Source organism: Nanorana parkeri, unplaced genomic scaffold (genome assembly GCF_000935625.1).
Source record: "Nanorana parkeri isolate BGI_ZX_2015 unplaced genomic scaffold, ASM93562v1 scaffold117, whole genome shotgun sequence".
Taxonomy (NCBI): Eukaryota; Metazoa; Chordata; class Amphibia; order Anura; family Dicroglossidae; genus Nanorana; species Nanorana parkeri.
This window is the reverse complement of record NW_017306385.1, coordinates 1436446-1453429: the sequence shown is the minus strand read 5'-3', so window position 1 is coordinate 1453429 and position 16984 is coordinate 1436446. Positions and strand designations below refer to the sequence as shown.

The window sequence follows — 16984 nt, the reverse complement described above, 5'->3', positions numbered from 1 at the left end:
TTCTTTCAAACGATTCGATCAGTTGATGGGAACCCAATGATTTTTTTACTGTACTTCTGGCCGAATTTCTTCGAACCGTCAGGCTGGAAAACTTTTTTCGAATCGTATGAAAATCGATGGATTAGTGGTGTTTTCATATGAAAAAAGTCGCAACATGAACACTAAACATGCGCAAACGAAAAATCGTTCGGTCGATCGTAGAAATTCGGCAAGTTAGTATTGCTAACCAACGATTATCAAAATCGGCATTGGTCTGTGCTTGATGAGGTATTTGAGCTAGAATCGAAAGAGGGTTCTTGGCAGCAATGAAAATCCCAGTGTATGGCCAGCTTTAGGCACTGACCAGAGGTGTATCTACAGTAAATTACGCCACTGGCATCACTGGTTGTCAGGAGCTGGGCAAGGCGTTGGCCAGAGAGTCCCAGGTTGCAAAGACCTGGACAGGGAGATGTGTATGAGGGAGGGGTAGGGAGAGGGAAAACAAAGTCAGCTGTCAGGGAGCGGGGGCCCCCTTCACATGGCAGGGAGCGGGGGCCCCCTTCACATGGCACCAAGGGCATGTGCCATACCCTTGATATGCCATTGTGCCTGACTGCAACTCTCTGGATATTTGGCAATTTCACTGCTGTGCTGCTCACTGTTTTCCTTGCTGGAGAGGAAGCTGTACCTGTGGACCTGCAGTGCAAGATTCTCCTTGCTTCTGTTTCATCCATTTTATAGCTATATGTTTTGTGAACTTTTGCTGCAGCAGGGGGACAGCTCTGATATGGGGAAGGCTTTGCTTCCTTCTACCGAGATGGCCACCTCTGCACAGAGACTCCCAAGGGGAAAAGATCAGCTGCAGGAAGACCACAACCAATACTGGTGACTAGTCCTTTACCCTCTGCTTGCCTTTTTTGGGGCACAGGGTTCAGGATAGAACTGTGCGACCTGCCACTGCTAACTTGCCCCAGGGCTGTCATCCTGATCCTCCCTTTGCTAGCTATTTAGACCCTGAACTGTAACAAGAATGTTGATGGATATTTCGACTTCATATTCAGAGCTCATTGACTCACTAGATGGCAAAGCTAGACTCAGAATGATAGAACCTGTCAGCAATAGTCGTTCACATATTTCTTACGTCTGACACGGGTTGCTATTGTGGACTTTCTATTTAAAATGCCAATTGCCTGGCTGTCATGTGGACCCTGTGGCGTCAATACTCTGTGTCAATGACACAGCGCAAGTATGCAAATCCAGAGAGAAACTCAGAAAGATGTTAGATGTCCTCATCTGCATACTTGTCAGTAATTATTGAAGCTAGAGGCCTAGCATGACCAATAAACTAGTTATTTCAGAAGGCTCATTTGGCAGCCTGCTATGTTTACTTTCATGACTGGTTTCTTTTAAAAAGAATATTGTATTTTTCTAGATTTCCATGTAAATAAATTATACCTGTACGGACCTCATGGTGGAGCTGTAATGTGGGCAGCCAGTCACTGCAGCTGAGAAGTTTAGTTCAGATGGTCTATGCTGTTTGAAAGGCTTATTGTTCAAAGTATGTCTAAAGCAATGCTAAGAAAGCTGTCTTTTACACCCTCTCACCGGCGCAATGCACATATGAGTTACCCCAGGCTGGGCTGTAAATGCTGGATGTGCATATCTGTGTCAACCAGCCCACTGATCATACCCATTAGCGCACTCCCAGCACAGAGTCCAAGCTTTCACTGGTAGCGCCTGGTCACTGTTTACTATTGTGAGCCAGGGGAAGGAGCTCTTGATCATGTGCCCCTGGCTGTCACAGCGGGCAGATGATCGAGAGCTCGTTTTACTGGCTCCCAGTAGTAATCATATGATGACCGTAGTGATCACATGATCAGGAAGCACACTCCTGACTCCTGGTGTTAAGATCCCCTTAAAGGAGAACTATGGGGTCAGGGCTTTTCCCCATAGTTCTCCTAAGGGTCACGGGAGAACACAAACTAGCATTCTCCCGTGACCCAAAGATCAGTATACCGTGAGCTACAGCTTGCGGTATACTGAGATGCCGCAGCCAGACTGGATCCAGACATTGCTGTCGAGATCCACCCAGCTGTGGGATTGACAGTTGGCTCTGCCTATCCAGAGGCAGAGCCAACTGTGCCCGCCCCCACCCCCGTCCGTACCATCAGTCAGCGCTGGAGGATCGGACAGGGGAGGGGGGGAATCCCTGCAGGGAGCCGTGAGTGACAGTCACGGCTCTCTGCAGGGATAGATCGAGAAGTGAGCGACGGTATGTGTTTGCTCACTTCCCGATCTACTGAGCCGACCTGTGACAGTTTAATTGTCACAGGTCGGCTCAGATTTATGAGGTTGAGTGAGTGAAATCACTGGCCTCATAATTCTCCTTTTTAAAGGGTTGATGGCAAGGGGTTAAAAGAAAACCCTCAACAGTCTGAAGATGTTCTCTTTTTTTGCACATGTGAAACACGAGCAGTGATATTATCAGTGGATACAGAAACATATAAATAAAGTCCTTGGTAGTACAGAAGAAAAATCAAAGTCACCAATACGTCTTTTTATTGATGCATGTTCACATTATCACAAAGCTTTGTGAATGTGCGTCAATAAAAAGACGTATTGGTATCACAATTGGAGTTCTGGTGACCACTCTTTTTCCCACCCCGGACTATATTAGGATTCTACAGTCAGGAGTGCAATGGGATACGTGCAGTAAAGTCCTTGGTAGATCTTGAGTTCAACTCTGCCCCTATAACCACACTACTGGTCCTATAACCTGAGTCTGTTGCATAATTAAAATTCCCAAACCCGCATTACCTGTGAAGAAGCAAGGGGGATACTTACCTCTTCCACACTCTCGCCTCTGATCACCACTCTGATCCCCAGACATAGTCCCAGCTGAAATCTTCTCCAGGAATTGACCTTTTTGGAGGTGTCTGCTCAGCGTATTTTGGTTCATCTCACCAACCTATACGTCACTACTGTCCTTCCTTTTTTTTTTTTTTCTCAAAAAGCCTAACAAATCTTGCAATGTGATCTTTTAGGTTTATTCGAGTCAAGCAAGACTGTGAAAACAAGTCCAGTTGAATGTCACTATTACTGGGTATACCATGACTTGGATAAATGGTATCTTCACAGCCATTCGAAGTAGTTAGAACTCTCTCTTCATTCACCACCATGTCATTCAGATGCACGTAAAGCAGGCAGGCCATCGGCAGCCATAAAAAATGCAGACATTCTTATAATTGTCAATGTGCACCAACCTGATAAGTCTGCATGACAGCTATGTTCATCCATCCATCCACCGTTTTGAGATGAATAAAGACTGTAACGTCTTTTTCAAATGCCATGTATCTGCAGCGTAAGAGCCAAGCAGTGATCCACATCTGAAATGCAACATGCTGACTGATGTGAAAAAAGGCCCCACTACTTCTTTCTCCAGTTCAGCAACTCAAGTTGGCCATACATTGGTTCTTCTGCTTCCTGATGAATTGGACAAGTTTGAGCTTTTTTTCAACAATTTTTTCAATCAACTTTTGCCAGGTGTAAATTTTCAGCCAATCAGATGCAGTCACTATTCAGTTTTTCTTATAACCCGCATGGAAAGATTCCTTCATCCATGCTGTTTAGCATGTGTAGCCCCTCCCACCTTAAGTGGATTGGCTCTTTAAATTTAGTGTTGTTAAAACTGTAATTTCTGAAAGCTGGTTGGGTGACCAGTGAAACGTCTTCAAGAAAAATACAGCAAGTCCAGTTGCCTTGACTTATTTTTTACAGATACAATAGGAGAACATTAGAGTGCTAGCTGGCAGTTTGCTGTTGCTGATTTATTTCTGCAATTGAATTATTTAGTCCTGACTTTTGAACTGTGTGTTAATCTTGACCTCCAAACTCTGCCATGTTTACTCCTGACCTCCAAACTCTGCATTGTTTACTCCTGACCTCTACTGTCTGTTACTCCTGACCTTTGCACTGTGCGTTAATCCTGACCTCTGAACCATGTGTTAGTTCTGAACTCTGCACTTTATTACTCTGTATTATATACTCCTGCTCTCTGAACTCTGCCTTACTTAGTCTACATTTTTCCTGCTCTCTGAACTCTGTTACTTACTCCTGACCCTGAACCGTGAATTACTTATTCCTGACGTCTGAACTTTGCATTACATACTTCTGACCTCTGAATTCTGTTCACTGTGTACATTACATACTTCTGCCCTCTGAACTCTATACATAGGCTCAAGTTTTAAACCCTCCCCACTGCAGTTTTGCCACACTCACAATTTGCCATGTATGCCGCCTCATTCCTCTCCTCAAGCTGACTGGAAAAGGGGGGATGGGGGATGAGCCCAGCCACGAAGTCTGTATGGGCCTCATGATTTCTAATGGTGGCCCTGCCTGGTGTTCCTGCACATATGCAGCTGCGATTCAAGCACTGTCTGGGTGTAGACCTATGCTGTGACTAGGTACTGACAGTTCATACATTTCCAATCTCTCTCACTTTCCTGGCTGTCTTTCCTGTCTCTCCCCCGGCTGTCTCTCCTTGCTCTCTCCCCTGGATGTCTTTCAACTCTCTATCCTGTCTCGCTCTCCTGACTGTCTCTCCTCACTCTCCTGGCTGTCTCTCCTCACTGTCTCTCCTTGCTCTCTCCCCTGAATGTCTCTCCTTGCTCTCTCCCCTGGATGTCTCTCCATGCTCTCTCACCTGGATGTCTCTCCTTGCTCTCTCACCTGGATGTCTCTCCTTGTTCTCTCACCTGGCTGTCTCTGCTGGCTCGCCTTTGTTCCTCCCCTGGCTGGCTCTCCTTGTTCTCTCCCCTGGCTGTCTCGCTCTCCCCTGTATATTCACCCCCCAAAAATTGCTACGCTAGAGTGTTCGGGTTTCGCTAACACTAATGGCTAGGTTAAAGAACAAATGCTTGCAATACCCAACTCTTAAACACCCTAGAAGCCAGGTAAGAACAAAGGAACAAGGACTTCCCCAGTTGCTGTTAAGGCTTTTGTTGAGAAGGTATTGAGAGATCTTATCACCACTCGAGTGGTCAGAAGATTGTCACTTGTAGACGTCTGTCTCCTTGGAGTATTGTTGGTATGCACCCTTCAGACAAATACCTGAGGAGAGCAATGACAGGAAACACCTTTGCTATGATTAAGCTTAAATAGTTACTGTTGCAGTGATCATTTTTGGTTTCCATAGTAAAGACCTGTCATTTTTTTGTGTATTTTGTTTTAGTCATTCATGGCATTTTTGTTATATATATTTTGACAATGTCTATTTCAAGAACTTCTTTCCATAGAATCTATTGGCCTAAAGTATTTTAAATATTTATTTGCAGTGTGTTTCCTGTCTATAAAGTTTAGAGCTGCAGCTAACGATTATTTTCAAAATCGATTAGTTAGCCGATTATTACGTTCGATTAATCGGATAAACAATACAATGCATTTTTTAAAATGGCTCCAGTGATGGACTACTAGTTTGTATTAAGATTGTAGTCCATCACAGGAGCAAGCTTGGAGCGGTGAAAGTAAAAAAAATTGTGTGGTGTGCAATATAGTGAAATGGAAAGTGTAAAATTATACAGCAATGAATGTAGACTGGCACCGGCTATAGAGGACTACAAATCCCAGCAATAGTACATTATACAGCGCAATGCCGAATATCACCAGCTATAGAGGACTACAACAAATCCAAGCAATAGTACATTATAACTGGCGGTATTCTGCATTGCGCTGTATAATGTACTATTGCTGGGTTTTGTAGTCCTCTATACAGCGCAGTGCAGAATATCACCAACTATAAAGGAGTACAACAAATCCCAGCAATACATTATACATACAGTGTATAATGTATTGCTGGGATTTGTATTCCTATGTATCATATACAGCACAATGTACCATCAGCTATAGAGGAATACAAATCCCAGCAATACATTATAGAGCACCATGTGTGGGAAAGTGCAGGCTTACCTGAGCAGTCTTCCAGCAACTTGCTTCTGAGATCGGGCCTGTCTATCGGCGGCTGTCATCCCCCCACACCTGCTCCTCCTTACTACATCTCCCCGCGTCCCTGTGCCGATCGTGGATGTGGGCGGGCGGTGAGTGTGAGGCGGGAAGGAGGTGCGGTGTGTAGAGCGTGGATGCGGGCGGGTCTGGCAGCGGTGCGCAGCGTTTGTGGAGCCGCCGTGAACAGGGCCAACTGTTTGGAAGCCGATTAATCGATTATTGAAAAAGTTGACAACTTTTTCAATAATCGATTATGTCGATTAGTTGTTGCAGCCGCAATGCGATCAACTACACCGCAACATATGGTACTGCAATACCATGCGTTGTGGTTGAAAAAAGTAGTGCATGGAACGCACCTGCTGCACTAGAATTAAGTCTAGTTGTCCTCACATAGTATGTGGCACCAAGGACTGAAGAGAACAGCGGTCCATATACGGACCGATCGCCGACCTGAGCTGGACTGTGGCTTGTGCATCCATCGGCAGTCAGCTGTAACCGAGTGCAGGTCGGCAACTGGTCTGTGTCTGCACTGCGGGCCGTACAGGAACAAACAAAGGGACAGATATAGACTGCCGAAGATGTGGCTATTGTGAATAGCCCGTACAGCAGCCCTTCGGTTCGACAGAACCATAAGTCTCCGGCGGCTGAAGCGAGCCGAAGGATCAGCCGAAGCTACGGCTAGATTCTTTGGCAGGTAAGAGAATAACCTCCTATGTCTCTTTTTGCTTTTCTTATCAACCCTCTCCTAGCCATCTCCAGACTGCTTTAATCCTTTAAAAGACCGCATCACCAAATTGCAGGTAAAAGTACAGAAACATCAAATATTTTAAATGCTTACGTGCAGTGTGTTTTCATTGCAGTTAACAATTATGTATTGACTTGCAATGTGCCTCTGGACTTGCTAGGTAATTGACACTCACTAGTCTATGCCCTAGCACAGCCCCCTCCCGTCTTGCACATCATAGCTCTCTCCTCTTCTGGGAGTGCCTTATTACTGGCTATGCTAGTCCAGCCCCTGTGATCCTCCCTTCACCTACTTACATAATATTTTATGAAGGAAAGGAGAATTCTATAGGATGTCACTCAAGTGACATCCCTGAGTCTGCTGGGGGCTGCAGACATCACATTCAAGATGGAAGCACTTAGCAGCGGTTTCAGTGGTTTAGGCATTTACGGTTAAACAATATGAATAAAATAGGCTAAATACAAATATAATCCTATGGGAAGATTGCTGATAAAATGAATGGTCAATGATCTGTCGATGCGACTTTTCCCGCCCTGCAGCTGGACCCAATATAGGGGCAGGATGCTGGTGACATCATTGACCTTATGTGGGCATATTTGGTCAATGACATTTACCTAATAAGTCTATTTGGACATCTGAGCTTGGGCTCATTCCGAGCCCTAGCTCATCCCTACTTAACTCTTTTAATAAGACACACAAGTTGAATCCAACATAGTTTTACTTCAGGGAAGTGTAGTACACGGGGTGTTTTTCTAGTCTTTTGAAGTGTGATATTGACTTTTGTAGCCCCCTGTCTCTGTTTCTATCTGCAGTTGGAAGTGAAACTAAACTGTGCAGCAAAGAAAGGCTGTCTAGCTAGGGACTGTACTAACTAGAGACAAAACAGAAGGGGGAGCAGAAGAACAAATCAAATACGATAAACATGACCAAAGACAGGCAGCTGTGGCACACAAGTTAACTACTGTTTTTAGAGTTTACTCAGGTGGATGAAGTCACTGCCATCTTCATCCCCCAGCATAACAGAGTTTAGCATCACTGTCGCATAGGGGGAGTCGCATTCGAGCAACAGAGTGATGGCTCCGACAGAGCAGGGAGGCGGTGAAAAAGAGCAGATGAGCAAGTATGCCTTGCTCACTGGGGAAAGTGAACTGTGTCTTTAGTTTATTAACCACTTTAGGACTTCAATACATATATAAGCCCTGTGGTTCTGAAGTGGTTACACCAAGATAACAGCTGCTGCAGTAGCCATGATCTTGGTACTGTTCTTTTCAGCATACTGTCAGGCAGCTGTAGAGCCACCCAACTACTTGTAGGCTGCCAAAAAGTGCTGGCTATTCCAGACTCTGCTGCCCCTCGTTTGGTCCAAAGACTAGCACAGCGCATGTGCTTGGCTGGAGGGAGGTCCGCACACTTCCAGTGGGTGATCTCCCCTTGGCTTACTAAACATGGAAGTGATGAGGGTTTTGTCACTTCTGGTTTCAGGCTGTCATTTCTCTGGCTGCTGTAGCCAGAGAAGAAGCTGATGATGCATTAGCTTCATTGGGTCCATAGGTGACATTAGGGGTCTACTAGACCCACAATTACTTGAAAAAGAGGACCTGTCACTTACTCTGTACTTTTGATGGAAAAAAGTTATAAAAACATATCGTGACATAAAAAAATGTTAATAGGTTTCTTAAGCTAATGTTACTAATTTAAGCTAACTGATAAAGGGTATCACTCCAAACTTTCTGCATTATTCGATGGCTAATATGGTACAAGACTCATCATTTTACTTTACTACATAGAATTTCCCCACACATATAAAGGTTTCTGTTATAGATAAGTCTTGGAAATAAAGGGATGTACACTGAGTGGCCAGATTATTATGACCACCTGACGTTTGTAGGCAAATTAGCTATAATTTTGCGCTGAAGTTGCTAAGGGCCAGACCATTATAAATAGGGAAGCAGGTTGTTTACCACGACAGTAGAAGTGATTTGTTTCTGAAGATATGGGTAAACAACGTGATTTAACAGCCTTTGAACGTGGGATGATTGTTGGCGCTCGGAGCCATGGAGCGAGTATCAGCAAAACAGCAGAATTCGTTAAATGTTCAAGCTGTTGTTAAAGTGTTTAAAGACTGGACTGACAGCCGAAAATCTGGGTCTGAACGTGCGAATTGTGGCCGTCAGCGACTAGTCAATGTTAGGGCAGAACGGAGAGTGGCAAGACTGGTACGAGACAACAGAAGTGTAACAGTGCAGTGTCAGATTCCTCGCATCACCTTTCAACATCTCGTGGAGTCACGAGGCGGCCCAACGAAGTGCTGATGGGGTGGTCATAATAATCTGGCCACTCAGTGTATATTAGATATAAGTATACATGTATGTATGTATGTATATATATGAAGATAGACGTATAAGGATATATGAAATAAGGCTTTCTTGTATCAATGTTGTTCTATTATATCTGAAACCAAATAAAATCTTATTATATAAAAAAAAGACTCATCATTTTAAGATTGAAAAAAAAGGTGTGCATATTTTTCTACAAACTGACATTATTACTTTATTTATGTTCACAGATTTTTGCCTTTGCGGTCACAGTTTGCTATGGTTGTAGCACGGTGCTGGGATTCAGAAGGTGGAGGGGGCAGTAACCTGGAACAAGCCAAACCAGAAGGACCTGTTGAAAACTGATACAAGTCAATGAATGGAAAAGCAAGAGAGCACTATAACCTGAAAAGACAATGGTCTGGATTCCAAAATGACCTGCAGAGGGAGCCTGCCCTCCGTGCCGAGACAATACAAGCTGAATGGACTGGTCCCTAGCTAGCGCTTCGGCCTATTTATGAAAACTGCAAGGATAGGAAAATGGAGGTGTCACCCAAAGCAACCTGTCAGATTTCAGCTGCTGTTTTCCTGGACAACACTTCTAGTTTTCTTTCTTTCCAGTTTTCATTTATGATGCCCTGTGTTCCCAAAGTGAAAAAGGGGAATAATACAAAAAAATGCAAATAGAGAGGGAAATGTAATGGCTTTGTATTTTAATTTAAGAAAATTTACATATGGACTTTTTTTAGTAGGAAGTGCTGTTCATGTATGTATTTTGGGAAATGTTATGTTAAAAAAATAGGGGGTGGTAATCTTTACAATAAAAACAAAACCTAAACCTCTTTGCCTACATGATTAACTTTTGCTACTTTTGGTCTTTATAAAAGTATACTATATAACAACACTTAATTCACTTTCAAGACTTTTTCAAGGAGTTGCATGACTCCAGCTAACTATATAAATAATCCCCATTCCATTTTCCTTCATGGAGCCCCATCAGGTATAGCTGTCCCACCTCCTGCACTTGACTATTGGCAGATATCTCAACTCTCCCGGATGTTCCGGGAGTCTCCCGCTATTAGATAGCGGCTCCCGGACACCTGGGAGAGAAACATTTTCTCCCGTAAAGGTCGACCTAGCAGAGTAAACCTTTCTGTGCTGTCTGGGTTTTTTTTTCTGACGTTGGGGCCGCTGGCATCAGGGGGAAAAAAACGCCATAGGAACTAATAGCTAGATTGCCATTGGCTATTTCAATGTGCAATAGCCAATAGCAGATTAGCTATTGCACCTGTCCACTGCTGCTGTGAATGAGCACAGGTGGACCTGAAGTTCTCCATCAGGTCCACCTCTGCTGACTGACAGCAGCAGAGGGCGGGTGCAATAGCTAATCTGCTATTGGCTATTGCACATTAAAATAGCCAATAGCAATCTAGCTATTAGTTCCAATGCAATTTTTTTTTCCTGACGGCAGCAGCTGTCAGAACACAAAAAAAAGAGCCGATAGTAAAGGAGGCATTAGCTTCTTTGCTATCTGCCATCATTTCAGGGGGGTGCTCTCTTCCTTGTTTCTGCACCCCAACTCCCCCCCCCACCCCCCCGCGTGGAGTGGAGGGGGAGGTTGACAGAGGGCACCTCCCTGAAATGAGAAGGGCACCTCCCTGAAATGACTTCTCAGGTTGGGATCCCTGCTATTAGCTAGTGTGACCACTCACCAAATTGATGGGTCACTAGTGGGAGGCAGAAGGGAGCAGGGCAGAGCTGGTGACCACAAAAGCCATTTTCATATCAGAGCTAGTGATTAGCCAAAAACGACATAAAGATTAGGCAAGTGTGAATATTTTTTTATTCTCTTGACTATGTGCACAACAGAGTTGTCTTTTCAGCAGAAAATCATATGACTGTGAAATGACGATTGCCTGGATTCACGACATTGCTTGGTTCTCTGCAGATCAGACATGCAAATATTCAGAAGAATCAAAATGTGATGACAAGGGATTCTCCTGATGTGTTCCTCCTTAATAAGACATCTCCAGTATCTAGGGATTGGAGGCCCCTTAGAAATAAAATCCAACATGCAAGTACCTGGAGGTCCCTGAAACCCTACATGAACACATTTTACTTTTCTATTCATGGCCACGGGTCCTTTTTTAAGGCTAAGTTGACCAGCTGGCAGATGACTATCTGGAAGAGTGCAGCAGGTCCTGACGTTTTTTATGCTTGACTTGATCAACAAACCTGCAAGAGGTGATTGTAGTCAAGGATTGACCCTATCACACACAAATATTACAACAGCCTTAAAAATATCTATGTGAGGGCTTCAGAAGTGCCCGTTGTCACCTCCTGCTCACTGGCGCTGCTCACAACAGAACAACAATACAGATGTCTCCAGCACACCGGCACCAAGATCCCATGTTACTGCAAATCCATTTTATTGATAGTTGTCATTCCTAAGACAAGCACTTTCTGGGCTGGGCAGGGTCCCCTTCATCAGGCTCAGAAATTACATTCTATTATGTCCATATAAAAGTTGTGGCCCTTTTATGTAATGCTATTTCTGAGCCTGATGAAGGGGACCCGGCCCAGCCCAGAAAGCGCTTGTCGTTTGAATGACAACTATCAATAAAATGGATTTGCAGTAACATGGGATCTTGGTGCCGGTGACATCTGTTTTGGAGTTCAGATATGTACTATGGCACATAAAAGATGCTCCCACAAAAGATGTCACAGGTTACTTGTGGCATTTTTTATGGGGGCACGTTTTATGGTCTATACTAGCCCCCCCCCTTTTCAATTGATATTTAATACAGTATAATATATATATATATACACGGTTACCTGTTAGTAGTGGAGACTGGGGCGTGAGACTGGGGTGGTGCCGGCTATTTGGTCCCAGATGACAGCGCATGGTGGAGATGGTGATTTTGGAGGACCTCCCTGATGTCACTTCCTCCCACCTAGTCCCTGCCGCGTAGGAGAAAAACAGAGGGAGGGACTCGACAAGTGACAGTGGCAGCACCAGCAGGGAGCCACAAGTCCGGTGTGAATAATGTGCGCCGGTGTGATTCGGGCTCACACACGAGCACAGGATTCCAAAACCCGTTGTTCTATCAAAGTTTGTGACTAGGTTGGAATGTGTGAGTAGTCACGTGGTCACACATTTTAACGTAATCCCACCCAGTTTTTTTGGCGATGAAATCTAACCGGCAATAGGTCTCACATTTTACAAAGTCGGACAAAAGTGAGCTGTCCCGGGGCAGATCGGTTCTCCAGCACATACCGTCTCTGGTGCCGATCTGCCCTGGAAGAGCTCACAAAGCGTTGTAATGCTTGAGCTAAAGGGTGGTCACACATTCCACCGCCGAAAAACTGGGCGGGATTACGTTAAAATGTGTGACCACGTGACGGGTCACACATTCTAACGTAATAACAAATGTTGGTAGAACACTGGACTGTCCAGGTGAATCCCGGATGGGTGGCAACCCTGGAGACTTTGCATGCCTCTGCGGCAAAAAATCCCCCGCCCGCAATTTTTTAATTTTACTAAGTTGCATTTATTAGCTGTTTCCACCAGCCGCACGTCTACCGCAATGTCCCATTCCTGGAACACAAGGGTTTGCATATATATTGTTTCCTTGCGTTCTGGGGTAGGAGGGGGAGTGGCAGTGCCATTCAAGTTAATGGCACTGCAGAAATGCCCCTCCCCCCCCCGCCCACAGTACGATCGGCCTTGAAGGAACGTGCGGTAATAAAATCCCCTGCGTTCCAGTGTAGAGGGAATCGCAAAAAATCATGCATGAACGATTTTTTGGGATCCCACCGCATTGGAATGCAGGGCATTTTATTACCGCACGTTCCTTCGCGGCCGATCGTACTGTGGGCGGGGGGCATTTCTGCAGTGCCATTGACTTGAGTTACGTGCGGCTGATCGTACTGTGGGCGGGTCTGCAGTGCCATTGACGTGAATGGCACTGCCACGCCCCCGTCCCAGAGCGCAGGGAGACTTTATATAGGCGGTCCCTCGCGTTCCGGGCACGGGACATTGCGGTAGATGTGCGGGCAGGTGGAAACAAGCCCTTAAGTAGAACACCAGACATACGTTTTATTTGTTTTGTGTGTATTAAAATATATCACATAACATCTGTGTCCCCGACCTTCATTTCCTATTGTGTCACCTATAAAGAAATTGTGTCAGGTTTTGTTCCCCTGCCTGTATCCTTGATGTGTACTATTGCACATAAAAGATGCCCCCACAAAACATTTTTTGGGGGGGCACGTTTAATGTGCAATACTGATTCCCCCCCCCCCTTTCCAATTAATATTGAATTTGATAAAAATTTAATAAATACCTGCTTTTCTTCAAAGGTGAGATGACAGGTTCATGTTTAATGGGCAATACTGATCCCCCCCCCCCTTTCCAATTGGTATTGCATTTGATGAAAAATTTAATAAATACCTGCTTTTCTTCAAAGGTGAGATAACAGGTCGCTGAGGAGATGAGAAGGGCGGCCCCAAACTCGTCTGCCAGACGAAAGCGCTGCTCTCCACCCCTGCTGGCTGGCTGCCGGAGGAAGGTTCGTCCCTCACGGCTCCCTCTCTCCCTGATGCCACTTCCTCCCACTACAGCCGCGGAGGAAACAGAGGAGGGAGGGAGAGTCGAGGAACAGGAGACAGCGCCACCCGGCGTTCCGCCGTCCGCCGCCAGAAATGCAGGTATGCGGCATTGTAATGTTTGAATCATGTGCCCGGGCAGGAGGTTGCCACAGACCCGGGCACATGATTCCAAACCCGGGTTGTACGGGTGAAACCCGTACGGGTGGCAACCCTAGCTCAGAGTCCAGACCTTAACCCCATTGAGAATCTTTGGGATGTGCTGGAGAAGACTTTACACACTGGTCTCGCTCTCCCGTCATCACTACAAGATCTTGGTGAAAAATAAATACAACTCTGGAGGGAAATAAATATTGTGAGATTGGATAAGCTTATCAATACGATGTCACGGTGAATGCGTGCCGTAATCAAAGCTAAAGACGGTTCAACTAAGTGACTTTTTTGGGGGCCGGGCAGTGCATCTAGCTGTGTGTAGAGAGCCTCGTTAATGTATGGAGGCCTTCTGCACTCCAAGTAACTTCTAAATTGCAGGTATCCACTGCTGTAAATCTGTTTTCCAATAAAAACAAAAAATGTGGCCCTTGTACCGCGGTTGTGGATAACGCGTCAGTCCCACGTCACAAAACAGGTCTAACAAGACTGATTTGCAGGAGGCAACTTGCTGAAGAAATTTTTATTTTCATTTTTCAAGGTCGCTTTACTTTGCAGGTGTTGAAGTCCGGGTATTTTATTTACACTTTTATATGTGGAATGTCTTTGGTTTTTTTCCTCATATTTTTATACAATAAATTTGATGTGTGCTAAAGGTAATTGTTTATGTGTTGGTACTGCTGTTTGTTTGTTTTCTTCTTCTCATTTATGTTATACTGTATACAGACGTTAGATCAACTTTTGCAGAAGGAACATGTTGGAAAATCTTCAGGCACTGTCAGAATACCTGAACGGTGCTTGCAGCTATTTATTTTTTTCCATTCAGCCTGCAGTGTATACCCTACTAAGATATTGGTAGGAAGGCCCAGCTTCCTTCTATTTCTACCATGAGCTAAGGGCTTGTGTCAATGGCAAATGAAGCCTGCTTTCAGGGACACTCAGCCTGCATATTACATGAGTCTGAGGCATGTCTGAGATAATTCGAGCCCATTGATAGTTGCTTCATCCTGCTTTGAGCTGCTTTTGCTTTCCCATTGATTTGACTTGTATGGGGAGTAGGGTTGCCACCTGTCCAGGATTTACCCGGACAGTCCGGGTTTTGAATGCTGTGTCCGGGTTACATGGCAGCAGAAACCCAGACACAAGATTCCAGGCAGACAGGGGCAACCAAAATTAAGATAGGGGCTACTGGTCCCACACTGAAAATAGTCTCAACTGTGATATTTACATATGAATGGGTGGCACCATTTGCATATGAATAAGCTACAACTCATTCTTCCAAATAAATATTTGCGCGTCACTAGAGTGTTTGGGTTTTGCTTGAAGAAAAGGTGGCAACCCTAATGGGGAGAGAAGTGGTTCTGAAGCAAAAAAAAAAATCCCTTACTAATTTGCAGTAATACAGAGTGTGTTGAACCAAGATTTGCTGGAATAAGCATATTCTGCGTGGAGCACATTGACACTTTACATGCTTGCCCCTGCATATCACAGGTAGTGATGAGACTGGGCTTGGCGAAAGCCCAGTTCACCTGAGTTTGTCCAAGTCCGCTTAAAGGAGAACTATGAGGTGAGTGCTTTTCACTCACCTCATAGTTCTAGCCGACCTGTGACAATGAGACTGTCACAGGTCGGCTCAGTAGATCAGGAGGTGAGCGAACACATACCGGCGTTCGCTCACTTCTCGATCCTGTCACGGCTCTCTGCCGTGACAGGGGAGGGGCTGACTGGCGGAACTATAGGCAGAGCCAGCTGTCACTCACGCAGCTGGGCAGATCCAGACATAATTGTCGGCATCCGCTTCAGCTGCGGCATCTCAGTATACCGCGAGCTGTAGCTCGCGGTATACTGAGCTTAGGGTGACGGGAGGACGCTAGTTTGTGTCCTCCCGTTACCCTAAGGAGAACTATGGTGAAAAGCCCTAACCCCATAGTTCTCCTTCTCGACAGCATTGTTGATCTCGACAGCATTGTTGGGATCCATCCCGACTTTGGTGCTCTCAGTATATAGCTGGCTATATACTGAGCTTTGGGTCACAGAAGGAGGTTAGTATATGTCCTCCCATGACCCTAAAGAGAACTATGGGGAAACACACTTACCCCATAGTTCTCTTTTAAGCACTGTATTTTATTGCGACAGCTGCAGCCTGCTGGCTTAAGCTGTCAACGTGACAATTTCTGAAACTAAAAATTATGCAAATATTTCAGAGGTACTGGGAGGATAACTTTTGCAGAAGGAACATGTTGGAAAATCTTCAGGCACTGTCAGAATACCTGAACGGTGCTTGCAGCTATTTATTTTTTTCCATTCAGCCTGCAGTGTATACCCTACTAAGATATTGGTAGGAAGGCCCAGCTTCCTTCTATTTCTACCATGAGCTAAGGGCTTGTGTCAATGGCAAATGAAGCCTGCTTTCAGGGACACTCAGCCTGCATATTACATGAGTCTGAGGCATGTCTGAGATAATTCGAGCCCATTGATAGTTGCTTCATCCTGCTTTGAGCTGCTTTTGCTTTCCCATTGATTTGACTTGTATGGGGAGTAGGGTTGCCACCTGTCCAGGATTTACCCGGACAGTCCGGGTTTTGAATGCTGTGTCCGGGTTACATGGCAGCAGAAACCCAGACACAAGATTCCAGGCAGACAGGGGCAACCAAAATTAAGATAGGGGCTACTGGTCCCACACTGAAAATAGTCTCAACTGTGATATTTACATATGAATGGGTGGCACCATTTGCATATGAATAAGCTACAACTCATTCTTCCAAATAAATATTTGCGCGTCACTAGAGTGTTTGGGTTTTGCTTGAAGAAAAGGTGGCAACCCTAATGGGGAGAGAAGTGGTTCTGAAGCAAAAAAAAAAATCCCTTACTAATTTGCAGTAATACAGAGTGTGTTGAACCAAGATTTGCTGGAATAAGCATATTCTGCGTGGAGCACATTGACACTTTACATGCTTGCCCCTGCATATCACAGGTAGTGATGAGACTGGGCTTGGCGAAAGCCCAGTTCACCTGAGTTTGTCCAAGTCCGCTTAAAGGAGAACTATGAGGTGAGTGCTTTTCACTCACCTCATAGTTCTAGCCGACCTGTGACAATGAGACTGTCACAGGTCGGCTCAGTATATCAGGAGGTGAGCGAACACATACCGGCGTTCGCTCACTTCTCGATCCTGTCACGGCTCTCTGC

The 16984-nt window shown here is 45.1% G+C and overlaps 1 protein-coding gene across 1 annotated transcript in view; it reads left to right on the top strand.

Annotated features, from left to right (window-relative positions):
- MAL2 (mal, T-cell differentiation protein 2) overlaps positions 1-9440 on the top strand; it is a 53115-nt gene extending 43675 nt beyond the window's left edge. The window contains exon 4 of the mRNA XM_018553342.1: positions 9291-9440. Coding sequence (XP_018408844.1) covers positions 9291-9365 — 75 coding nt within the window. The 3' untranslated portion in view covers positions 9366-9440. The remainder of the gene's footprint in view (positions 1-9290) is intronic.
- Positions 9441-16984: the final 7544 nt, after the last annotated feature.